The sequence below is a fragment of the Aotus nancymaae genome, unplaced genomic scaffold (genome assembly GCF_030222135.1).
Source record: "Aotus nancymaae isolate 86718 unplaced genomic scaffold, 86718_ANA_hifiasm-v0.15.2.pri h1tg000067l, whole genome shotgun sequence".
Taxonomy (NCBI): domain Eukaryota; kingdom Metazoa; phylum Chordata; class Mammalia; order Primates; family Aotidae; genus Aotus; species Aotus nancymaae.
Genome location: NW_026988482.1, coordinates 4,571,985 through 4,597,363, shown reverse-complemented (window position 1 = coordinate 4,597,363; position 25,379 = coordinate 4,571,985). Strand labels below are relative to the sequence as shown.

The following is a 25,379-nucleotide window of genomic DNA, read 5'->3' as shown; positions in this document are numbered from 1 at the left end:
TCTCAGCCTCGCGCTTTAACACCGGGGCCGGGCAGTTCTTGGCTGCGGGGGCTTCTCTGCGCCCCAACTGGAGGATGTTTAGCAGCGTTCCCGGCCTCTACCCAGCAGGTGCCAGGAATGCGCCACCCCGTCCTCCACCGCACCCCCAAAATGTGACAATCAAAAATGCCTTCAAGACGCGCCACATTTCTCGGGGGCGGGGTGGGACTCGGTTGACAACCGTTTAGCCCGAGCCTTGCAGGAGCCGGAGCCGCTCGCTCCCGGCCCCGCTCCCGGAATCCCCGCCACTGTTCATGGGCTGTTCGTGTTTGCTCCAAGACTGCTTCGTTGCAGAGAGAGTTGGTTCCAAGTTACTTTCTGAGCTACTTATGTATCAATTTATTCGTTTCCAAATGAGTTTTGTTATTTTCTGTTGTGTTTTGTTTTTGGTTTTCTTAGGTAATTTTCATCTACTTGTAGCTTTGTGGTTATTTAATTGTATAGTTTCCATTACTGGTTTGTAGTTACTTTATTTTCAAAGTTACTTAGTTTTTGAGTTGTTCATTTTCAGTTATTTGTGTATAGTTATTTTGTTTTAGGAGTTACAGATGTTCAAATTAATTTGCTTGGAATTTATTTATATTTATCTTTACAATTATTATCCGAGTTATTTACCTTCATGGTTATTTCCCTTGAACTTACTGGAGTTGTCGAGGTGTTTATTTTTACAGTAACTTATTTGACTATTAAAAACTCACTGGAAGTTTAAGAACTGTAGTTATACTTTGGGAGGCCGAGGCGGGTGGATCACGAGGTCAAGAGATCGAGACCATCCTGGTCAACATGGTGAAACCCCGTCTCTACTAATACAAAAAATTAGCTGGGCACGGTGGCGCGTGCCTGTAATCCCAGCTACTCAGGAGGCTGAGGCAGGAGAATTGCCTGAATCCAGGAGGCGGAGATTGCGGTGAGCCGAGATCGCGCCATTGCGCTCCAGCCTGGGTAACAAGAGCGAAACTCCGTCTCAAAAAAAAAAAAAAAAAAAAAAAAAGAACTGTAGTTATTTATTTTCAGAGTGAACTTTTAATTAAGGGTTTTCCCCCTAGTCACCTGGGTTAGAGTTGCTTATGTTCACAGGTATTTCTTTCCAGTTATTTTAGATTCGAGTTATTTTTATTATTTTTTTCAAGTTATTTGGTTTATAGTTATTTTAGCATTACTTTATATTTGAACATTATATTTTCTTAATTTTTAAAGCGTTTTTGAGATACTTAGTTTTTGAGTTATTTTCAGTTATTCTCATTTATTTTCAATTTTGTATTTGCCATTTAAATATGTTTTTCTGTTCTTTATTTTTATCTATTTCATTTTCAGATTTATTTTCAGATTTTTTTTTTTTTTTTTTTAGAAACAGGGTCTGGCTTTGTCACCCAGGCTAGAGTGCAGTGGCATGATCACAGCTCACATCAGTCTCAACCTCCCAGGCTCAAGCAAGCCTCCTACTTCAGCCTCCCAAGTAGCTGGGACTACAGGCATGTGCCACCATGCCCAGCTAATTTAAAAAAATTTTTTATAGTGACAGGGTCTCCCTGTGTTGCCCAGGCTGGACTTGAACTTCTGGCCTCAGTCATACCTACATAATGGAGCCTCCATTAAAACCCAAGAGGACAAGTTCAGGGAGCTTCTGGGTTGCTGAGCGTGTGGAGGTACCGGGAAGGTGACCATCGCAGGGAGGGCACGGAAGCTCCTCGCCACTTCCCTTTTACCTTGTCCTATCTCTTCCACCTGGCTGTTCATCTGTATTTTTTTGTATTATCCTCACGATAAACCAGTAAATGTAAGTGAATGTTTCCCTGAGTTCTTAAGCCTTCCTAGCAAGTTAATAGAACCCAAGGAGAGCATAGTGGGAAGCCCAGTTTATAGCCAGTCAGTCAGAAGTGTAGGTGACAACCTGCCACCTTCAATTGGTGTCTGAAGTGACAGGCAGTCTTGCGGGATGGAGCCCTTAACTTGTGAGATCGAACTCTAACTCCAGGTAAATAGTGTCAGAATTGAATTGAATTAAAGGATACCCAAATGGTGTTCACTGTAGAACTGGTTGGTGGTGGAAAGAAATCCCACACATCTTGGTCACCAGAAGAGATGTATTGTGTATTGAGCCTTGAAGAAGAGTGTGAGAAACAGTTTTCTTCCTATCTCATACCCCTAGCAAAGCTCACTCAAGGAGAAATAGATAACCTCAATAGGCCTACATCTATTAAATAAATCGAATTTATACTTAAAATATTCTCACAAAGAAAACCCCAGACCTACATATTTTCACAAAGGAATTTTACCTAACATTAAGGAAGTAACACAAATTCTGGCAAATCCCTCTAAAAAAATTGAAGAGGAAGAAATACTTTCCAATTAATTCCTGAGGTCAGTATTACTTCCAGATGAAAGTGTTAAAAAAAAAAAGGAGCATGACAGATCAATGTCAGTCACAAGCATATGTACAAAAATTCATAACAAATTTTACAAAGCCAGCCCAGCAGTATATAAAAATGACACTAAATCATGAATGAATGGTATTTTCCAGAAATGCAAGTTAATTTCATCTTTAAAAATTAATACAATTCACAGTATTAACAGATCAAAATGAAAAACCATATAATCATCCCAATATATACAGAAAAAAATTAAACAAAATCCCACATCCATTTCTTGAAAAATTCCCAGAAATGTAGGAATAGGAGGAATATTATCAGCCTGATAAACAGCATCTATGAAGCATCTAATGCTAACATCACACTTAATAGTCAAAGTATGTTATCCTCCTCAAATCAGGAACAAAACACAAATTTCTAATCTAATGGCTATTTCACGATGTCCTGGAGGTTCAAGCCTCAACAAAAGGCTTTTCAAAAGAAAAGATTAAAAAAACATCCAAACTGGAAAGTTAAAACTCTATGCCGGGTGCAGTGGCTCATGTCTGTAATTCCAGCACTTTGGGAGGCCGAGGCGGGAGGATCACCAGAGGTTGGAAGTTCAAGACCAGCCTGACCAATATGAAGAAACCCCGTCTCTACTAAAAATACAAAATTAGCCAGGCGTGGTGGCACACGCCTGTAGTCCCAGCTACTCGGGAGGCTGAGGCAGGAGAATAGCTTAAACCAGGGAGGCAGAGGTTGCAGTGAGCGAGATCACGCCACTGCACTCCAGCTTGGACAACAAGAACGAAACTCTGTCTCAAAATAAATTTTAAAAATAGCATCAAAAACGTGAAATACTTAGGGCAAAACTCAAAACAATAGTTAAGAAATCTGGAAAAAAAGAAACAGAAGACCTAAATAAACGGAGAGATATACCATATTTATCCCAGAAGACTCAATATTGTCGCGATGTCAAATCTTCTTGAATTTACTTATAGATCTAACGCAATCCTAATAAAAATCTCAGTTGGATTTTTGGTAGAAATTGACAAAATCATTCTAAAATTAATATGGAAATGCAGAGAACTTAGAATAGCCAAAACAATGCTGAAGAAGAACAAGATTGGAGAGCCAACCACTATGAAGTCATCTGCTTTGAATATCCCATTCCTCACCTAGGGTGGCCCTGAGCAGCAAATGGTCCATCAATCACTCTCTCCATATTGTTGCGTATTAATAAATGTCTCTCAACGAGGCAGTAAGCAACTTAAAAGCATATTATATTCTAGTCACGAACACCTGTTCAGTAGTAAGGCATAGTGCTTAAAATCCTGGACTCTCAAGGCAGACGGGGTTCATGGCCCCGTTTCTGTATTTATTATCTAAGTGACTCTGGCAACTCCCTTCTCTGTGGTTAGTTTCTCCATCTGCGACATGGGGCAGCGATAGTAACAAGCGTGTCCGCGTCAAGTGCCTATGGCGCTTAAAGGAAGTAAGAGTGCCTGGCACACAGTATATATCTACTTAATTATTGTCTTTTGAATGAACTGACTCAAAGATCAGAAAGCAGGTAGTTACTGAAATTAGGTTGATTGGCACAGGTTGACCTTCACCTTTCACTGTAAAAATTCCATTCTGAAACACACTACAAGCTTTGGTTAAGTTTACTTGATTAGAGTGTTTGGAGCAACATAGTAAGATAAAATAGTTGTAGTCAAAGTTATTTTTCAGAAAATGATTTGAGACTAGGCTGAAAGCCCTCAATCTAGTGTTAAGGAGCATCTCCTAATATACTGCCTAAATGTGTATTCCCTACTGGGACTCAAGCCATGGTGGCATGCACCTGTGGTCCCAGCTACTCCGGAGGCTGAGGTGGGAGAATCGCTTGAGGCCAGGAGGTTGAAGTTGCAGGGAGCCACTGCACTCCAACCTGGATGATAGAGCGAGACCCTGACTCAAATAATTAATTAATTAATTAATTAATTAAAGATTTTGAGTGTTTCCTGTTCCAGGAATTTCTGGTTTGTAAAACCACCTGGGGCCGGGCACAGTGGCTCACGCCTGTAATCCCAGTTCCTTGGGAGGCTGAGGCGGGTGGATCACCTGAGGTCAGGAGTTCAAGACCAGCCTGGCCGGCCTGGTGAAACCCCGTCTCTACTTAAAAAAAAAATAAAAATAAAAAAATTAGCTGGGTGTGGTGGCAGGTGCCTGTAGTCTCAGCCACTCGGGAGGCTGAGGCAGAAGAATTGCTTGAACCTGGGAGGTGGAGAGATGGCGCCATTGCACTCCAGCCTGGGAGACAGAGGGAGACCCTGTCTCAAAACACACACACACACACACCCCTGGGAGTGGGTATTATGGCAGAAGAAACACACACACACACACACACACACCCCTGGGAGTGGGTATTATGGCAGAAGAAACACACACACACACCCGGGAGTGGGTATTATGGCAGAAGAAACACACACACACACACACACACACACACACACACACCCACTGGGAGTCGGTATTATTATGGCAGAAGAAACCAAGGCTCTGCGAGTTTCCCAACGGGGAGTCGGCAGCGCGGTGGGGGCGGGGGCGGCCAGACCTTGTGCCTCGGCTGTGCACCTGCGCTACCCGCAGCCCGCGGTCCCAGCGAGGCCTGGGCGTGGAGCGCGGCAGCCGCAGACCCCCGGGAAGACAGGGATTCAGGGTCCCCAGGGGTTTTTAGGCTCCTGTTCGCCTAGTGACCGAGGGGCTGGCTTTCTCCAGGCCGAGAAGTGTCTCCGGGTTCCCAGAAAGGTACCTGACCGGTTAGAAAATAGGAGACCCAGCCGGGCGCGGTGGCTCACGCCTGTAGTCCCAGCACTTTGGGAGGCCGCGGCGGGCGAATCACGAGGTCAGCAGTTCGAGACCAGCCTGACCAACATGGAGAAACCCCGTCTCTACTAAAAATACAAAATTAGCTGGATGTGGTGGCAGGTGCCTGTAATCCCAGCTACTCTGGAGGCTGAGGCAGGAGAATCGCTTGAACCCGGGAGGCGGAGGTTGCAGTGAGCTGAGATCAAACCATTGCACCCCAGTCTGGGCGACAGAGCAAGACTCCATCACAACCCGAAAAAGAAAGGGGAAGGGGAAGCGGAAGGGGAAGGGGAAGCGGAAGCGGAAGCGGAAGCGGAAGCGGAAGGGAGACCGGGGGATGAGCAGAAGAGACCGGCGCTGCCCGGACCCCGCGCGTGAAGGAAACAGCCCCGAGGCCCCGCCGGTCCCGCCCCGAGAGGAAGGAGGGCGCCTGCGCTCCCGCGGGGGCCGGCGGACTTTCCTCCCCGCCCAGCGGCCCGGGGCGGGCTTTTCGGCTGCTCCTCATAAGCAGGCGGCTTCGGGTCTCCGGGACAGGTGGGTGCGGAGCGCAGCCGCGTCGTCCTGGGCGTTCGGGGCCTGCCCGGACCTCGCCGCGCGCCGCAAAACCTGCCCCACGCCCGCGATGTCCCGGCAGCTCCGCGCGGCGGCCGCGCTCTTGGCGTCCCTGGCGGGTGAGTGGCGCGGGGCTTCCCGCGGTGGCCCTGCCGGGTGGGCCCCCTTCATCTAACGCGCCCTGGAGCCCCCGGTGCTACAGGACGGCCTGCGGGTGGGGACACGGGGCGCGGCTAAGGGCGTCCCGGCTGGACACTGTTTTCCGTGAGTTACTCAGAGCAGGTGTCAACTCCAAAGACAGTGACATCGTCCCTCGCTCCCAACAGGGTTCTGGGCGCCTTCTCAGGGATGGGATTTAAGAGATGGAGACCTGAGCCAGGGCTTAGGAATGGGGGTCTTGGCTTTGGTGCCCGGGAAAAGCGGTCCTGACGTGCCTTCCTCTACATCAGATGGGGTCTGACAGATTGTGCCATTTCAGAAAGGTGAAGGACAGAGTCTCAAAGACTTTATTTTTAATTATTTTATTACTACTATTATTATTTTGAGACAGAGTCTCACTCTGTTGCCCAGGCTGGAGTGCAATGGTGTGGTCTCAGCTCGCTCCAACCTCTGCCTCCTGGATTCAAGCAATTCTCCTGCCTCAGCCTCCCGAGCAGCTGTCTGGACCACAGGCGTGCCCCACCACACTTGGCTTTTTTTTTTTTTTTTTTTTTTTTTTTTTGTATTTTTAGTAGAGTCAGGGTTTCACCGTGTTGGCTAGGCTGGTCTTGAACCCTTGACCTCAGGTGATCCACCTGCTTCAGCCTCCCAAAGTGCTGGGATTACAGGCTTGTGCCATTGCACCCAGCATTTTTTTTTTTTTTTTTTTTTTTTTTTTTGATGATCATCGTACTTCCCATCCCAGATGCTGTCTGGGACGCCAATTTTTTGATTACCTTATGTTCCGACCCTCCGCTTTCACCAGAGCTTGTCCCCTTAGACGTTGAGTCCTCGTGGGTGGTGCTGCGTTCTGTTCCTGTGAGGAGGTTTACTGGTCATGAGAGAACTGCCTCCGTCCGCACCGCCCAGCTAACTGGCTCAAGCAGGGTGTGCGGTGGTCCTTGCTTGTAACTGAATGCCAGGGATGTTACAGAAGCGGTGGGAAGGGTCATGCCAGCTGTCCTCACTGAGGCAGTTCTCCCTGTGCCACGCTTTCAGACTTACAGTTTCAGGTTCTCTCAGGAAACAGAAGAGGAAGTCATCATTATGCTTCACAGGACAAGCTATTTAGACAAGCAGAAAATCTCAGCCTAGTGGTAACCCACAGTGACCTGTCTGTGAGCGCTGGTTGAATGGATGGATAGATTCAGAGACTGAATTATATAGACAGGCCGGGTGTGGTGGCTCAGCCTGCAATCCCAGCACTTTGGGAGGCCAAGGCGGGTGGATCACTTGAGGTCAGGAGTTCAAGACCAGCCTTGCCAACACGGTGAAACCATGTCTCTACTAAAAATACAAAAATTTGTTAGGCATGGTGGTGTGCGCCTATAATTCCCAGCTATTTGGGAGGCTGAAGCAGGAGAATTGCTTGAACCTGGGAGGCGGAGGTTGCAGTGAGCCGAGATCGTGCCAGTGCACCCCAACCTGGGTGACAGAGTTAGACTCTGTCTCAAAAAATTAAAAAAATTAATAAAAATAAGAACACAGTGAGTATTGACCACCACAAGGGCAAGTGGAGGGACAATGCCCACATTACCTGTTCCTTTCTGAGCTACAAGCTCTCAGAGGTGAGCTGGGTGAAGGGCGCATGAGAGGTTTCTTCCTCAGAGGTGTGCTAGGTCCCAAGGCAGGTCAGTGTTGCATGACCGTCGTGGGGTCGCACGGAACTGGATTCAAACCCTTGCCCTGACCCTTACTGGCAGGGAGGCCTTGTTCATATCACCCAAGCTTTCGGGTGCTCAGTTCTCTCACTGAAGAATGGGGAGAATAATATCCTCTGCCAGGAGTACGCGGGAAACAAATGAGACAGTGCCTGGAAAGCACCTCCTGCGGTGGTTTTCTCAGTGATGTCAGCCCGCTTCTCCGTGTGTCTCTCCAGTCCCTCTCCCCATTCACCTCTCAGCCTCCTGCCCGTGAGTCCATTCTTCACTCAGTACAAGCTCATCAGCACACAGTAATGACGACAATGGCCATGGCTGACCAGCACTCTCCAGGTGCCAGGCTCTGTTCTCAGTGCTTTCATCCACAAAACAGCTTCGTAAGGTCTGCTAGCATCTCCATTTGACTTGTGAGGAAACAGAAGCACGAAGAGGTTAAATAACTTGCCCGTGGTCACATGGCCAGCTAGTAACAGAGTCGAGCTTCGAACCAGAGTCTGTGCCCACAGCAGCTAGCCTGTGTGCTTTATTCATATATCTACTTACCTATAACTTATTTAGTCTCATAAGAACCCTGAGAAGTAGATGCTATTCTTATACCCATTTTACAGATGAGGGTCCTGAGGCAGAGGCAGGTTAGGGAATTGTTCATGGTCTCCCAGTTAGTGAGTAGCATTTCTTGATCGGCATTCAAGACGTCTGGCTTTTGCTGGGTGCAGTGACTCATGCCTGTAATCTCAGCACTTTGGGACCCTGAGGCGGAAGGTTGCTTGAGGCCAGGAGTTTGAGACCAGCCTGGACAACACAGTAGACTGTGTCTCAAACAAAACAAAAACCAAGTCTGGCCTTGGGGTTCAGGCTCTATATGACTGCGCCACGTGGCCCTGCATGCGCAGGCTCCAGAAATACTTGCTAAATTGGAAATGAGCAAAAATCGAAAAATCGTCAGAAAGTTTTTTTTTTTTTTTTGAGATGGAGTTTCGCTCTTGTTGCCCAGGCTGGTGTGCAGTGGTGCGATCTTGGCTCACAGCAACCTCCGCCTCCTGGGCTCAAGCGATTCTCCTGCCTCAGCCTCCTGAGTAGCTGGGACTACAGACACCCACCACCAAGCCCGGCTAATTTGTATTTTTAGTACAGATGGGGTTTCTCCATGTTGGTCAGGCTGGTTTCGAACTCCAGACCTCAGGTGATCCACCCGCCTTGGCCTCCCAAAGTGCTGGGATTACAGGCATGAGCCACCACGCCCGGCCAAATCATCAGAAAGTTTTGCTAGGAGAGACAGAGCTTTTGGGTAAACTCTCTGAGTAATCTTTATCCGGTTAACTTGCTTCCCTGATCTCAAATTTTTCCCCCAGAAAATGAGGGGATTTAAGTTTGTATCAGTTAAGTGTAGGTTCAGTTACATGTAAGAGACAAGCCCAGAATAACAGTAGATTAAACAAGATAGTGGCTCCTTACGCTCTCACATGAAAACGTGTCCAGAGGAATTCAGGTCAGTTCTAGTGTGGGAGTGCTCCACCGGGGACCCGTCGTCCTGTATGTGAGTGTGGGGGTGCTCCACCGGGGACCCGCCGTCCTGTATGTGAGTGCGGGGGTGCTCCACCGGGGACCCGCCGTCCTGTATGTGAGTGCGGGGGTGCTCCACCGGGGACCCGCCGTCCTGTATGTGAGTGCGGGGGTGCTCCACCGGGGACCCGCCGTCCTGTATGTGAGTGCGGGGGTGCTCCACCGGGGACCCGCCGTCCTGTATGTGAGTGCGGGGGTGCTCCACCGGGGACCCGCCGTCCTGTATGTGAGTGCGGGGGTGCTCCACCGGGGACCCGCCGTCCTGTATGTGAGTGCGGGGGTGCTCCACCGGGGACCTCCCATCCTGTGTGTGAGTGCGGGGGTGCTCCACCGGGGACCTCCCATCCTGTGTGTGAGTGCGGGGGTGCTCCACCGGGGACCCGCCATCCTGTGTGTGAGTGCGGGGGTGCTCCACCGGGGACCCGCCATCCTGTGTGTGAGTGTGGGGGTGCTCCACCGGGGACCCGCCATCCTGTATGTGAGTTTGGGGGTGCTCCACCGGGGACCCGCCATCCTGTATGTGAGTGTGGGAGTGCTCCACCGGGGACCCGCCATCCTGTATGTGAGTGTGGGGGTGCTCCACCGGGGACCCGTCATCCTGTATGTGAGTGTGGGGGTGCTCCACAGGGTACCCGCTATCCTGTATGTGAGTGTGGGGGTGCTCCACCGGGGACCCGCCATCCTGTATGTGAGTGTGGGGGTGCTCCACCGGGGACCCGCCATCCTGTATGTGAGTGTGGGGGTGCTCCACCGGGGACCCGCCATCCTGTATGTGAGTGTGGGGGTGCTCCACCGGGGACCCGCCATCCTGTATGTGAGTGTGGGGGTGCTCCACTGACCCGTCATCCTGTATGTGAGTGTGGGGGTGCTCCACCAGGGACCCGTCATCCTGTATGTGAGTGTGGGGGTGCTCCACCAGGGACCCGCCGTCCTGTATGTGAGTGTGGGGGTGCTCCACTGACCCGTCATCCTGTATGTGAGTGTGGGGGTGCTCCACCAGGGACCCGTCATCCTGTATGTGAGTGTGGGGGTGCTCCACCGGGGACCCGCCGTCCTGTATGTGAGTGTGGGGGTGCTCCACTGACCCGTCATCCTGTATGTGAGTGTGGGGGTGCTCCACCGGGGACCCGCCATCCTGTATGTGAGTGCGGGGGTGCTCCACCGGGGACCCGCCGTCCTGTATGTGAGTGTGGGGGTGCTCCACTGACCCGCCATCCTGTATGTGAGTGTGGGGGTGCTCCACCGGGGACCCGTCATCCTGTATGTGAGTGTGGGGGTGCTCCACCGGGGACCCGCCGTCCTGTATGTGAGTGTGGGGGTGCTCCACTGACCCGTCATCCTGTATGTGAGTGCGGGGGTGCTCCACCGGGGACCCGCCGTCCTGTATGTGAGTGTGGGGGTGCTCCACTGACCCGTCATCCTGTATGTGAGTGTGGGGGTGCTCCACCGGGGACCCGTCATCCTGTATGTGTGTGTGGGGGTGCTCCACTGACCCGTCATCCTGTATGTGAGTGTGGGGGTGCTCCAATGGGGACCCGTCATCCTGTATGTGAGTGTGGGGTGCTCCACCGAGGACCCGCCATCCTGTATGTGACTTCTACCCTCAAGGTCTCCTCATGGTTCTACACGTCTGCTGAAGCTCCAGCCGTCACATACAAGTTGCAGACTGGCCAAAGGAGGAAAAACAGAAAGGCTATAGAAGGCAGGCCACACAGGCGCTTGAGCTGCCTTCACCCAGCCTTCCCAGAAGGTCCACAGGAGCTTATCACTTCTCTTGCTTTTGCTAGAACTCAGTCACAGGCTCCCACCCAGCCAGAAAGGAAGCTTAGACATAGAGCTCTTTGTTCCAGGCAGCACGTGCTCAGCGGAAGCTTGAGGTTCTGTTAGAAAGAAGGGGAGGCTGAATTTGGGAAGAGTCGGCCCGCAGTCTGTGGCAGGGCTAGAACCCTTTCTGCTCTAGGGTTTCCTGGGCTCTCTCTGCTGCACCCTGCTGTGGCCGCTTCTGCTGCCCCGACAGGTGCCAGAAAAGGTGCTGGGGGCTGAACTGTGACTTCCTGAACCTGACCCTGGCCGTGGGGCTCCTATAACTCGCTGACTGTGCTCCACAGAGCTCTGCAGACAAAGTGTAGTCTCCGAGGCCCGCCAGGCCTGCTCCCTGCTGACCTCCCCTCCTCATCCCTCCTTCCCCATACTGTTCCCGTGTTCCCGTGATGCTGACCCCCTCGCTGTTCTTCAGACATGCAAGTCTCCTGCATCCTCTGCACCTTCACCCACCCTCCTGCTCCGATCTGGAAACCACCTCCTCTCCTGTCTGCCTGAAGACTTTATCCTCGTGTTGGATTCGCACCCTATCCACACTCTCGTAGTATCTGGGGGTTTGATAAGGACACTTGTCAGTCGGGCACTGTGGTCCCTGCCTGTAATCCCAGGGATTACAGGGAGTCTGAGGCAGGCGGATCGCTTCAGCCTAGGAGTTTGTCCGGCCTGGACAACATGGCGAAACTCTGTACAGAAAAATGCAGAGATCAGCTCGGTGTGGTGGCACATGCCTGTAGTCCCAGCTATTAGGGAGGCTGAGGTGGGAGGATCGCTTAAACCCGGGAAGCTGGGGCTGCAGTGAACCCTGAGCATGCCACTGCATTCCAGCCTGGGTGGCAGTGAGACCTCGTCTCACGGAGAAAAAAATAACAAAATAACAAAAACCACTTGTCACACTTCTGTGTCTACCTCACAGGGCCCCTGAGAACAAAGACCTACCCCCCAGTGCCTGGTGTGGGGCCTGCCTGAGAGGGGACCCCTACATGTGGTGTGGTGTGGCAGGGCAACCAACCAAAGGCTGTGTGGGAAGGGACTGGCTGTCAGGAAAATACCTGGGAGAGGTCCCCTGTGAGGTCACTGACCTTCCCAGGGGACTGGGCAATGACTCATCTCACACGCGCTGGTTGGACGGAACCAAAACCTCTCAACGCCTCCTCATGCAAATTTCCACCTAGTGGAGTCCAAGCAGCGGGTCAAGGGCCTGGGGTGCTTGTTTGCCGAGTCTCCTGAATTCTAGAGAAGAGAGGCTGGTGTGGGGCGGGGTGGGGTGGGGTGGGGTGGGGTGGGCGGGCAGATGAGTGTGTGAACACCAGCATACATTCTGCAAATAGAGGGAGGGTCGAGACAGAGTCTGAGCTACATCTGCCTTTGCTGGTTTTTTGTTTTTTTTTTTTAGACGGAGTCTCTCTCTGTCGCCAGCCAAGCTGGAATTCAGTGGCACAATCTCAGCTCACTGCAACCTCCACCTCCTGGGTTCAAGTGATTCTCCTGCCTCAGCCTCCCAAGTAGCTGAGACTACAGGCATGCACCACCATGCCTGGCTAATTACTGTATTTTTAGTAGAGACAGGGTTTCACCATGTTGGCCAGGATGGTCTTGATCTCTTGACCTCGTGATCCGCCCGCCTCGGCCTCCCAAAGTGCGGGATTACAGGCTGCCCACCACCCTCTTTCTAGGCCTCAGACAGACATGTGACCTTGATTAAACCTCTACAGGGCCGAACATCTCTTAAAAACTGTGACCCAATTTTGACAGAAATCGGTCATGTATGTGTGGTCATGTATGTAGACCGTGTGTGTGGTCATGTGCGTAGGCCATGTGTGCGGTCATGTAAATACATAAAGTGGCTCATACCGGCTTTCTGAGTTACTTTTCAATGCAGAGCAGCCCTACCCCAGTCGAATCACCTGCCCATCTTTTATCCACACACTCCTACAGGGAGAGGAGAGGCGGGGAGGACCAGGAGAGGGAAGCAGAAGGAGTGAGAACTATCCTCCTTGGACAGGTTCAGTCTGTAACATCTGTGAACTTGGCATTGTGGTTGAGCCATCTGCCAGCCCAGCCTTCCGTCCACCACCCAGAGACATACCTACAGCTACACACCGTGTCCAGACATCTCAACTGCCGTCACCTCCAGCCGCCCCACCAACGCTTCCTACAAAGCAGGCACCCCTCGACCAGGCAGCACGTCTTCGTATGGTGTAGGGTGCTGTTCACTTGTGAACAACTGAGTGCTTCTTTTATTTATTTGAGTTCACTCATTACCACGAGAGAAGAGTCCTAGTTGCATCTTGAGGAAGACTTTTTTTTTTTCTTTTTTTCTTTTTTCTTCTTTTTTTTTGAAGACAGGGTTTCGCCATGTTGGTCAGGCTGGTCTTGAACTCCTGACCTCAGGTGATCCGCCTGCCTTGGCCTCTAAAGTGCTTGGATTACAGGCGTGAGCCACCTTTTCAAAGGGTGCACTACTCAGTTTCGGAAATTGTACTCAGTTGAGAAGATTCTCTGTTCTTGTAAATACCAGCCATACACAGTAGGATTTTAGCAGAGATATGATCACCTCCCTAAGAGAACGACTTGCTGGTGATTTCTAGTCTCCTGGAGTTCTCTGTAGCCATCTGTATTTTTCACCACGAGTTAGTCCTGGAAGACACATTTGAGAGTGAATTCTCTTTCTCCATAGTAATAGTATGAACCTAAAGAGACTCTTGGTGTTTGACCCAAGAACCAGCAATGCAGGTTTTGCCCAAATGAATGGCTCAAATAAATCTTCAGCAACACTCAACCTCCATTATAATCTCGAAGTGAAAAATTTTTCTCCAAGCTCCACTACATTTATATAAAGGTTCTACATGTAGGGATTTCACAAAAGTTTGCAAAGTAAACCTATAGCCCATCAAACCTCCAACTCTCAAGTATCATGCATTTAACTTGTCCAAATGAATACTTTAGATTCAAGAAAAGACTCTTAAATAATGATCTCAAATAACTTCATGTCACCAATAACAATTGGTCTTTTTAAAAGGTTTTTAAGGCAACGTGAACTGATGCTTTTGCCTTTCCTATTTTGCAAACCAGCTGTATAGAAGTAATTCGTGGGTTTTACTACTGGGCTTAAAGTTAGAACTTTTCTGGAAAAGAATCCCCGTTTCAGCCCATGAACTTTTGAGATCCTCACCAAGGCTCATCATCATGCGGCTTTCGTGAACTGGGGTCACTGGAGGGCACCCTCCTATTCCTCTCCCCTCCGCTTCTGCATCTTCTCTCACCGTCCCTCCCTGAGACACTCCACCTCCACCACCCCTCGAATCCAAGGGCAAGCTTTGACGCAGATGCACAGGTGCCCGAGTCTCAGCCCCAGCTTCGACTAGTTGTGTCGTGAAGGTCAGATGGCTGAAGTCCTCCAAGCCTGAGTTTCCTCATTTGAAAGATGGATGAAGTGGTACCCACCAGAGGGTTTTCGGGAGAACTTGGTAAAAGGTGACCCTTGGCCTGAGGCCTTCCATGCAGTAAGCGTCCAGTAACTTGGAATTTTTATTGTTATGAATATGAGAAAAGTAACCACTTTGAAATGTATTGAATAGAGGAGGGAGATAGAAAGGCAGGTATGAGTTATTTTGACCGGGTATGAACTTTGGGACTTTGTGAATATTAGCATGGCGTGCTCTCCTTTCCCTTACTCTGTGTTTTCCCAAGTCCCAGCCCAGCATAGGACAGCTCCAGCTCTCCTGAGTGTCTGTGGGTAAACATAGAGAAACCACGAAATTGAAGGGACACAGCCATCTCTGCGTGCCTGACCATAGACTCCTAAAGACATCGTCTGTTTTCGTTGTTGTTGTTTTGAGATGGAGTTTTGCTCTTGTTGGCCAGGCTGGAATACAATGGCACGATCTTGGCTCACTGCAACCTCTGCCTCCCGGGTTCAAGCCATTCTCCTGCCTCAGCCTCCCGAGTAGCTGGGATTATTGGTGCCCACCACCAAGCCTAGCTAATTTTTGTATTTTTAGTATAAACAGGGTTTCACCATGTCAGCCAGGCTGGTCTCGAACTCCTGACCTCAGGTGATCGGCCCCTTGGCCTCCCAGAGTGCTGGGGTTACAGATGTGAGCCACCGTGCCCGGCCCATCATCGGTGTTTTGTTCACTTTTCTGGATGCGTATGTGCCTGGAAGGAGGCAAGGATAGACCTATTCTAGTTGGAAAAGAAGCAGAGGCCTTCGGCCCTGTCGGACAGGCTCTGGAGAGCTGTCTGTGTGCTTAATGGTCCACGACGAGTTTTACTTAAATCAACTCATTTGAGCCTTACAGTCATCCTAAAAGGCCTACAATGAACACATTCAGTCATTTATTTGTTCGACCCATATTTACTGGACTCTGTCTCTACAAGGCACTGGTGGTGAAAACAGCACACACAGTTCTCCCCTTCAGAATACTCCGAAGCTACGGGAAAGACCCACGACCAGCAAATAAACCAAGAAGCAAACATTTCATCAGGGAAGATATTCGGCTGGTACACACCGGCCAGGCTGATTGTGAAATGTTTGAATGCCATCCCCATATCTAATTACAAGTTGTAATTAACGCGGCGAAAGCCACGAATTTAACACTGCAGTGGAGAACCATGGATGTGACGACCTGTTTTTTATGAGGAGGACAAGACGCCCTGAGCAGCTGACATGGAAGCCAGAACACAGAGGGCAGCTTTCTGAAGTATCAGCGCAGCCATGCCTTTGCTTTCCTGGTTGAGAAAGACTGGGCACTCCAGAAGTTAAGTAAGAAAATGACAGGAATTGGTCTATATTGAGAAAACAACAGGTGACAAGATTTTTTAAAAAATAAAAAGGACCATATTGTGAAGAGATGAGTCTCCTGTCATTGGGAACATTTAAGGCTCCATTGGATGAACACATGGCAAAGATCCGTAGGGATAATTCAGACATCAGATTAGGGTTCGGGGCGGGCGTGGTGGCTCACGCCTGTAATCCCAGCACTTTGGGAGGCCAAGGCAGGTGGATCACAAGATCAGAAGTTCAAGACCAGCCTGGACAACATGGTGAAACCCATCTTTACTAAAAATACAAAAATTAGCCGGGCATGTTGGCTCACATCTGTCATCCCAGCTACTCAGGAGGCTGAAGCAGGAGAATCGCTTGAACCTGGGAGGTGGAGGTTGCAGTGAGCCGAGATTGCACCACTGCACTGCAGCCTGAGTGACAAAGCAAGACTCTGTCTCAAAAAAATAAAAATAAAAAGATTAGCTTGAACCCAGGAGGCGGAGGTTGCGGTGAGCCGAGATCGCGCCATTGCATTCCAGCCTGGGTAACAAGAGCGAAACTCCGTCTCAAAAATAAAAAATAAAAAAATAAAAAGATTAGGGTTTGGACTAGAGGAGTTTTAAGACCCTTTTCAAACCTGGGATTATATGATTCTATGAAAACCGTGTCACTCTGTAAAGCTTTATTACCATTATTCATGCTGCCCAGCTCTATCAGGTCACACAGCAGCTGTTTATCCAGGAACACTATTTTATGTCAACTGTCTGGACTCACATTTGAAGGAGGATGAAGAGGCGTTGACACTTAGATATCTAGCTAAGCACGATTGCTTTGGTGTGTATTCGTACCACACCCCACACAGGCAATGGGGCTGGGTGCGGAAGAACGTCTGTGGGATGGTCATCACCCTGCAGAAGGCGTGGATACAAAGAACATGACCCCTGTGGCCTAGTGGTAGACTCTGGTGATGTCTGCTTCATTGTCATAGCCTCGTAAACTTCGCCCAACTATAAAAATATGCATGTTAGGGTTTTTTTATGAACAAATGTTAAGATGGGGATGGGAGAGGGAACTTGTGAGCAGCTGGTTCGTGTTTTTAACACGTTTGTCTCCTGATTTTCAGTAATTTTGCAGGATGGCAGTCAAATGAGAGCAAAGGCATTTCCGGAAAGCAGAGATTATTCTCAGCCCACTACAGCAGCCACAGTGCAGGACACAGCAAAATGTGTCCTGCAGCCAGCTAACCAAGCACCTCCCCAAACCTTAGCAGCAAGACTAGTGGACGGTCACGTCACCTCTCAAATAGCGCCCACAATGAAAACCCCAACAACCACCCCGCTAACTGCAAAGAGCACCGCAGCCACCAGCCCAATTCTCCACACCCTGGTCACAACCCAGGACACACCCAACAACTCACACACGGCTGCTCCAGTTACTGAAGCGACGGTCGGCCCCGGCTCAGCCCCTCATTCACAGCCAGCCACCATCACCCTACCGGCTCACGCAGCCGGAACCACTTCTTCAGCTGTCAGCCACACGACTAGGAACGCCACCCAACCCAGTAACCAGACCATCCTTCCAGCGACTTTACCCACGACACCACGCAAAAGCACAGGCGGTCAGAAGCCGGTTCAACCCACCCATGCCCCAGGCACAACTGCGGCCACACAGAATACCACCGGGACAGCCCCGCCTGTCTCCACCGTTCCTGCACCCACCCTCGCCCCTCAGCCAACGTCTGCCAGGACCGGAACTTACCAGGTTCTGAATGGAAGCAGACTCTGTATAAAAGCAGAGATGGGGATACAGCTGATCGTTCAAGACAAGGAGTCGGTAAGTGGGGGCCACAGGACTGCGACACTGTCTTCAGAAGGTCTGAGTGGAGTTTGCCTTGCTGGGAGTGAGCGTTCCCCACGTCCCGTGTCTTTAAATGAAGCAAATCGCTGTGAGCCCATTAAAAGGTGCTCCATTAAAAGGTGATTATGTTTTAGGATACACATGGAGATAGAAACTAATTTTCTGTTTTCTGTTTTCTGTTTGGAGAGAGGAAGGCAAACAAGTAAATATTCACACCCCTCACTTTTAGCCAACATGGGCAGAGTGTCCTGGAAGGTTCAGCATTGATCTGAGCCCCCCCCACCACTCCAGGATTTACAAGCCTCATATCCTTTCCTGTGAAATGAGAGCTTTAAGTCAGATGGTCCCTATGGCTCCAGACATTATTATATGACATTAATATGGAAATCCACATTAACAAGAAGACAGAGAGGGAGAGGGGTTGTGATTACTCGATGTACTGAAGGAATCACTAAAACAATATTTTCTTTGTCTGCAAACTTTAATGATTTCAAATGAAACTTCCACATCCAGGTTGTCATTTGACACAAAGGTACCTTACAGAGCAAAGCCTTTCCTATAGTATCATTTAACATGTTTGACTTAACATAAATTCCATGCCGTTTCTCAGGAATATACCTGCCATCAATTATTTACAAAGGAACTCCTCTTTGTGGGAGAATTCCTCTTTTTTTTGAGACGGAGTCTCACTCTGTCACCCAGGCTGGAATGCAGTGAGTGGCGTGATCTCAGCTCACTGCAACCTCTGCCTCCTGGGTCCAAGCAATTCTCCTGCCTCAGCCTCCCGCGTAGCTGGGATTACAGGCGCCTGCCGCCATCCCCAGCTAACTTTTTGTATTTTTAGTAGAGACAGGGTTTCACCATCTTGGCCAGGCTAGTCTCGAACTCCTGACCTCAGGTGATCCACCCACTTCAGCCTCCCAAAGTGCTGGGATTACAGGCGTGACCACCATGCCCGGTGAGAACTCCTCTTTAAGAAAGCTTTCCAACAGAACAGTTTGGAAATGAGAGGTGCTGTCTGGGGACTCTGCAGTTCTCCAGTGAATTCTCAGCTGTAAGCTCCAGGCTCGTGTACTGGCCAGTGCTTCTGGTTCTCCAGAGTTTTCTTCTACCTCTCACTTTGCTCATCTATCTCACTTGGTTTAGGTTTTTTCGCCTCGGAGATACTTCAACATCGACCCCAACGCAACCCAAGCCTCTGGGAACTGTGGCACCCGAAAATCCAACCTTCTGTTGAATTTTCAGGGCGGATTTGTGAATTTCACATTTACCAAGGTGAGGCCTGAGCTCCTTTGCACAGACTGCATCTAGCATAGCTTTCCCTCTCCCTCATCCTGGGGCCGGGGGTGCAGCCTCACACTTCAGTTTGAGATCTTTGTTGATAAGAGTGAGGCTCTTGGGGATGGAGAGGAGGAAGTGTCGACATCTCATATTTGCCTTCTTCCCCCTTCAGCTCCTGCCATGCAGCCCAAGAAGGGTTTCAGGGCCTCTTAGGGGAGACTTGGCCTCCGGGGAATTTAAGCACCCATGCCCTTTGCAAACCAGCCAAAGGAGGAAGTGGTGCAGATGAATAAACCTGCAGAAATTCCCAGTGGACACCAGAAGAACAGGGTTATTCAAAAGCCAAAATCAAATGTCAGAACAGGTTCTTTCCAACCACAGCAGGCAGAATTCAGGGTTGGACCAGGCACCGAGTTTCCCAGACCATACCCTGGAAGGGGCGGACAGCGAAGCAACGTGGACAGAGACTGAGGTCAGAGAGTCTCACTGCGGATTTGGCTCTGTCGCTTGCTCCCCTTGTGATATTGCGCAAGCAACTTCACCTGTCTGGGCTTTATTTTAGCATTTGAAAAATGGAGGAAAGGACTTAGAGTTTGCCTCTGTAAAGAGCATGCCCTGTACATGGGAAGTGGGGGGTACTCAGGCACAGCTGCAGTTTCAGTGATTGAAACGGGCAAATGTCTGGCAGACCAGAGGGGGCTGGGCTGGTCATCCCACTCCCCAAGGAGAGACTTGCCTCTGCTTACCCCAGAGTGTCCTTCAAATAGCCCCAGGAAGAGCTGGGAGGAGGTGCTGAGAGGCCCCTTGCAGCTGGGATTAGCTGCAGGATCTCAGGGGAGCTGTGGCTGGTTTCCCGGTCTGTAAGATGGAAATAATTACATCTACTTAGTAGGGCCTTTGGAAGGGTTAGAATGGGGTGTGTAAACTGTCTAGCATAGCATGTAACAACGTTCATTGAAGGGTGGTGGTTCTGATTGTTGTCATTATTAACTTGGTCTCAAAGGCTTTATTCTCCTGGTGCATACTAAGGTAGAGTTTGCATTTGAGAAATCAGTGGTTTCCTTTTGGGACCAAGTGAGAAGGACACAATCCTTCATACGTAACCCCTCAGACCAAATGGGGAAGACATTCAGGGTAGAATGACTGCTCTATCCCTGGAAAATTTAAGTTAAACTATAGAGATCACAAGAATTTTTTTTTTTTTTTTTGAGATGGCATGTCGCTCTTGTTGCCCAGGCTGGAGTGCAATGGTACGATCTCGGCTCACTGCAACCTCTGCCTCCCGGGTTCAAGCGATTCTCCTGCCTCAGACTCCCAAGTAGCTGAGATTACAGGCATGAACTACCACACCTGGCTAATTTTATATTTTTAATAGAAACGGGGTTTCATCTTGTTGGTCAGGCTGGTCTTGAACTCCCGACCTCAGGTGATCCATCTGCCTCGGCCTCCCAAAGTGTTGGGATTACAGGCAAGAGCCATCGCACCCAGCCCAAGAATTTCTTTAAAAGTCACTGGGCTGGATACAGTGGTGCGAGAATTACTTGAGGCCAGGAGTTTGAGACCAGCCTGGGAAATATATCAAGACCCTGTCCCTACCAAAGAAAAAAAATAAAATTATAAAATTAGCCGGGTGTGGTAGCACATGCTCGTAGCCCTACTCAGGAGGCTGAGGTGGGAGGACTGCTTGAGCCCAGGAGGTCAAGGCTGCAGTGAGCAATGATTGCCCTACTGCTCTCAAAAAAAAAAAAAAAAAAAAAAAAAAAAAAAAAAAAAAGTCACTTTGGCAAAATAGCAGAGGATACAGACACAGGCATTATGCATTGGTTCAGGGCTCAGTTCCACCTAGACCACTGCCCGCTGCCCATGTGACTAATTGCCTAATGGAAGGCATCAACAAACGTGAGCGTTTGTGGCACACATGGGCAGCTGCTGCCGGGCCGGAGGCAGACCTGCAAACAGATTTCTTCCACACTTTCAGCCTCTCTTTTTGTTACTTTCTTCTGTTTCTTGATGTTGCTGCTTTCTCAGCCAGCACCTCTCACCAGCGACAGTATCAACATTTGAGGCCAGATAAGTCTTTGCGTGGGGACTGCCTTATGCCTTGAAAACTGTTTAGCCTCATTGCTGGCTTCTGTCTACAAGATGCCAGGAGCAACTGCCCACCCCCGGTCTGACAACTCCGAATGTCTGCAGACATCGTCAGATGTCTCCTGGGGGACAGAAATCATCTGCGGTTGAAAACCATGGCTCTGGAGGAAAATAGAACCTTAGAAAATACAAGTTTATTTATGATGATGTAATAGATGTTATGAGAGCCAAGTTGTAGAATGATAAATGGATGTTGATCAGGCCTGATTTATCAACGCATTTATTAATGAGAATTTACTGAGCACCAACCTTGTCCCTTACAATGAGCTTGGCTATGAAAGAAAAATAACAAATATAGGCTATGGTTCCAGCTTTCAATTTGTACTTCTTTGTTTTTGAGATGGGGTTTCACTCTTGTTGCTGAGGCTGGAGTGCAATGGCATGATCTCAGCTCGCTACAACCTCTGCCTCCCGGATTCAAGAGATTCTCCTGCCTCAGCTTCCCAAGTAGCTGGGACTACAAGCAAGTGCCACCACGCCCAGCTAATTTAGTATTTCTTAGTAGAGATGGGGTTTCACCATGTTGGCCAGTCTGGTCTTGAATTCATAACCTCAAGTGATCCACGTACCTCGGCCTCCCAAAGTGCTGGGATTACAGGCATGAGCCAGCGGACCCGGCCCAGTTTGTAGTTTTTTTAATTGAAATACTACCAATGACAACAACACAAAATCAGTCCCTTGTCCTTGTTGTTCAATCAAGACAAATTGCTTTGTGGCCATGGACAGGCTGCTCGTGATCTCTGAGCCCCAGTCCCTCTTCTATAAGATAGGGCCAATGAGTACTTGCTTTGCTGAGCTGTCGTAAGAGTGCGCTAAGCTGAAGTATGTAAAGGTATTCAGTGTGGTATTTGGCCCCTAGTGGGGTCAGGAGAGGTGGATTTCCTTTCTTTTTTCCCTCAGCTTCTTTTTTTTTTTTTTTTTTTTTTGAGTTGGAGTCTCCCTCTGTAGCCCAGGCTGGAGTGCAGTCGTGAGATCTCAGCTCACTTCAACCTCCACCTGCCTGGTCCCAGTTCAAGCAATTCTCCTACCTCAGCCTCCCAAGTAGCTGGGATTACAGGCACGAGCCACCATGCCCGGCTAATTTTTGTATTTTTAGTAGAGATGGAGTTTCACCATGTTGGCCAGTCTGGTCTTGAACTCCTGACCTCAGGATGCACCTGCCTCGGCCTCCCAAAGTGCTGGGATTACAGGTGTGAGCTACTGCACCCGGCCTCAGTTTCATTTTTTAGAGAACTGAAAACATTTCCCTGTCGATGTCTCCTTTGGTGACGGGGACATGCTGAAAGCTGCTGGGACCCTTCAAGTTCAAGATAACATTCATCTCTCCCCCCACCTCCCTGGGACATCCGTCCTGGTGGGATAGTTGCTTTTAACACATCCTTCCGTAAGTGTGGCCTGTGCTCAGCACCATCCCTTTCTCCTCCACCCCTTTGGCTGGCAGCTCTAGGTCTCCAGCCCTGGCTCGTGACATAGGGAAATCAACCGTCACGAGAGGCGAGGTGCCAGGGTTGGGCAGGGCACTGGCCAGCCGAGGTCTTGGAATCAATGCTGCAGACCCACCTGGTGTTTCCCCAGAGCTTTTTTTTTTTTTTTTTTTTTTTTTTGAGCCAGGCCCTCCCTCTATCACCCAGGCTGAAGTGTGGTGGCACGATCATAGCTCACTGCAGCCTCGACCTCCTGGACTCAAGTGATCCCCCCACAGTAGATGGGACTACAGGTACATGCCATCATGCCCAGCTAATTTTTGTATTTTTTGTAGAGATGGGTTTCCATCTGTTGCTCAGACTGGTCTCCAGAGCCTTTGAGGGGCGTTTGGAACCCTTTGGCCTATGGGCTGGGCTTCTGAGGACTGTGACCAGTGTTCAAGTTTTAACACCCTCAGAGCGCAGACCACTTAGAACTCCCCCAGTCATCTGTACTTCCCATGCCCTGTTTCCCCTGGTACTTACCCCTCTGCCTGGAAGGCCCCTCCCACCCCTCAGCCCCGTTAGCATTCATCCTCAAAATAACTCAAATATCATCGCCCTGTAAAGTTCCCCCTTCCCCACTTCCACGTCAGGCGAAAAGAGAGACTTCCTCCTCTTAGTTCCCTGGTTCCCTTTGTTCATGGTTCCTCAACATTCCTCCATGCACTTGCCACACATTTTGCCATCCCCAAGGCAAGGTCTATGGCTCATTCACATCGTTCTCTAGTGTCCGCCCCGACTCTGTATATAGTGTAGCTTTAGCAAACGTCTGATGAACAAATGAATCCATGAAAGAGAAAATCTACATTTTGCAGAGAACTCTGGGTCAGAGTGCCAAAAAGTAGATCACAGGATCCTTTTGCTGTGTCCAGAACAAAGCTTTCCTGATTTAGTACAATGTTGAGTGAAAAAGGTGTGATTGATGCTAAAGACAAAATTCACATCCTGAACATCTGGGACTCTGAAACTTCCATGGTGTGTTTTGCAGAAGTGGACAGGGGAAACTTAGGATCCCACGTCATTGGCATGCTGGCATCCTGGGCAGGATGAATTGGCTGGTACGAAGACAGACATGTTGGTGGACCCTCAGTTTTGCTAAGGAGGATGTTAAGGTTCCTCGACAGATTAACAAAGGACCACAGAGCCCAAAATATTTACAGAAAAAGTTCACCAAAGACGATTCCATTTCCTTTAAGATCATCCTGTAACACGTCAACTATACAGAGCAAAGTGGTGCAGCTGTCTAACTAAGCCTCGTTCCATAGCATAAGTTACATAAAACTTGGAATCTTTTTTTTTCTGGGAAAGAAACATTTAATAGGGACTTATGAACAGAAGCCCTGTCTGTCTTGAATGGTGGTGAGACAAGACGTTATACCCCACGCCATGAATACCAGATGGAAAGGGTGATTCAGAAGGGATGTGTAGGGCGACTGCAGTATGATAATGTCAAGTCAAACCTGGAATCTTAAGAAAACTATCCCCCGCCTTTTTGTTTACATGAATCCACCTAACATTCCTTTACCCTAAAGATAGACATCGTGGCTGGACATAGCAGCTCATACCTCAAGCCTTATTCCTTGTAATCCCAATATTTGGAGAGGCCAAGCAGGGAGGATCTCTTGAGGCCAGGAGTTCAAGACTAGCCTGGGCATCATAGTGAGACTCCATCTCTAGAAAAAACTTTTTTTAAAAATTAGCTGGCCATGTATGCCTATAGTCCCAGCTACTTGGGAGGCTCACACCGGAGGATCACGTGAGCCCGGCAGGTTGAGGCTGCAGTGAGCAAAGCTCTCACCACTGCACACCAGCCTGGGTGACAGAGGGAGACTCTGACTCAAAAAAGAAAAAAGCTAGACATCAGCTTAGTTCCAGTCAACATCTGACTAATTTTGACTCAGCCAAAATGGAAGGAAATCTGAGTACAGGTTCCAGACTCTGTCCTGCGTGTCGGTGAGATAAACGAGCCACGACTGTGTGCCGTCTGCTTGCGGAAGGGCTCGCTGTTTGATTAGCCCCAGAAAGCAGAGATTCCTGTGGAACAGCAGCGGCCCTGCCTGTCAGGGGCTGTTCACAGGTGTTCAGCCCGCGCGTTCAGAAGGGCTCGTGCTGGTTTTCATGCTTTGCTGTTGCCAGATAAGCTGCTTGATTTTGAACAAGTGGCCTGCACTTTCATTCTGTTCTAAGCCCCAGAAATTCATTCTGTAGCCGGTCCTGCTTCCCATCAATGGCTATAGGCTTCAGCTGCATTTCAGGGAACATGAGAGTAAATTCTCACATCATGAATTTTTGTTCTATACCCACACGCCCCATGGAGGAGAATGTAGGGCAGGCTCTTGCTTTGTCTCACCTACAAACTGTGTGCATCTGAGGCAGATGCTTTAACTCTTCTGAGTCTCTGTTCTCAGCTGTAAAATGGTCTGATAATACTGAATCTGTCTCAGGGGGTTGTTGAAAGGATCTAATGAGCCAATGTCAGTGAAAGCATGCACGTGGCGAATTGTGAAACCCTCACAGAAATGCCAATCATGTTTTTCCTTCGGTGGGACAGGTCAGGGAGATACCAAAGGGAAGGGAAGATTCTAAGAGGCCTCTGAGGAGTCAGCTGACCTCATCGCTGTTCCGGCGCTCCTCAAATCAGTCTCACAGTGTAGCCTGAGCCATTTCCAAAAACAAAGCTGAGCTTATGTCCCTGCCCTGCTTAAAACCCTTCAGTGGGTCCTCCTTGCCCTTAGGGATGGGGAGGGGTTCTTGTAACCCTGACTGTGGACCCTGAAGTGTAAGTGTCTCTTCTATTAAAAGAGGCTCCAAATAAAAAAAA

General features: G+C 49.4%; 1 protein-coding gene across 7 annotated transcripts in view; it reads left to right on the top strand.

Moving 5' to 3' along the window:
- Positions 1-25,379, top strand: part of MCF2L2 (MCF.2 cell line derived transforming sequence-like 2) — a 279,331-nt gene that overhangs the window by 239,087 nt on the left and 14,865 nt on the right. For all 7 annotated transcript variants that reach the window (XM_064366851.1, XM_064366850.1, XM_064366853.1 and 4 more), the window contains 2 exons: positions 16,930-17,639; positions 18,810-18,938. In XM_064366851.1, the coding sequence (XP_064222921.1) occupies positions 16,930-17,639; positions 18,810-18,938 (839 nt within the window). The remainder of the gene's footprint in view (positions 1-16,929; positions 17,640-18,809; positions 18,939-25,379) is intronic.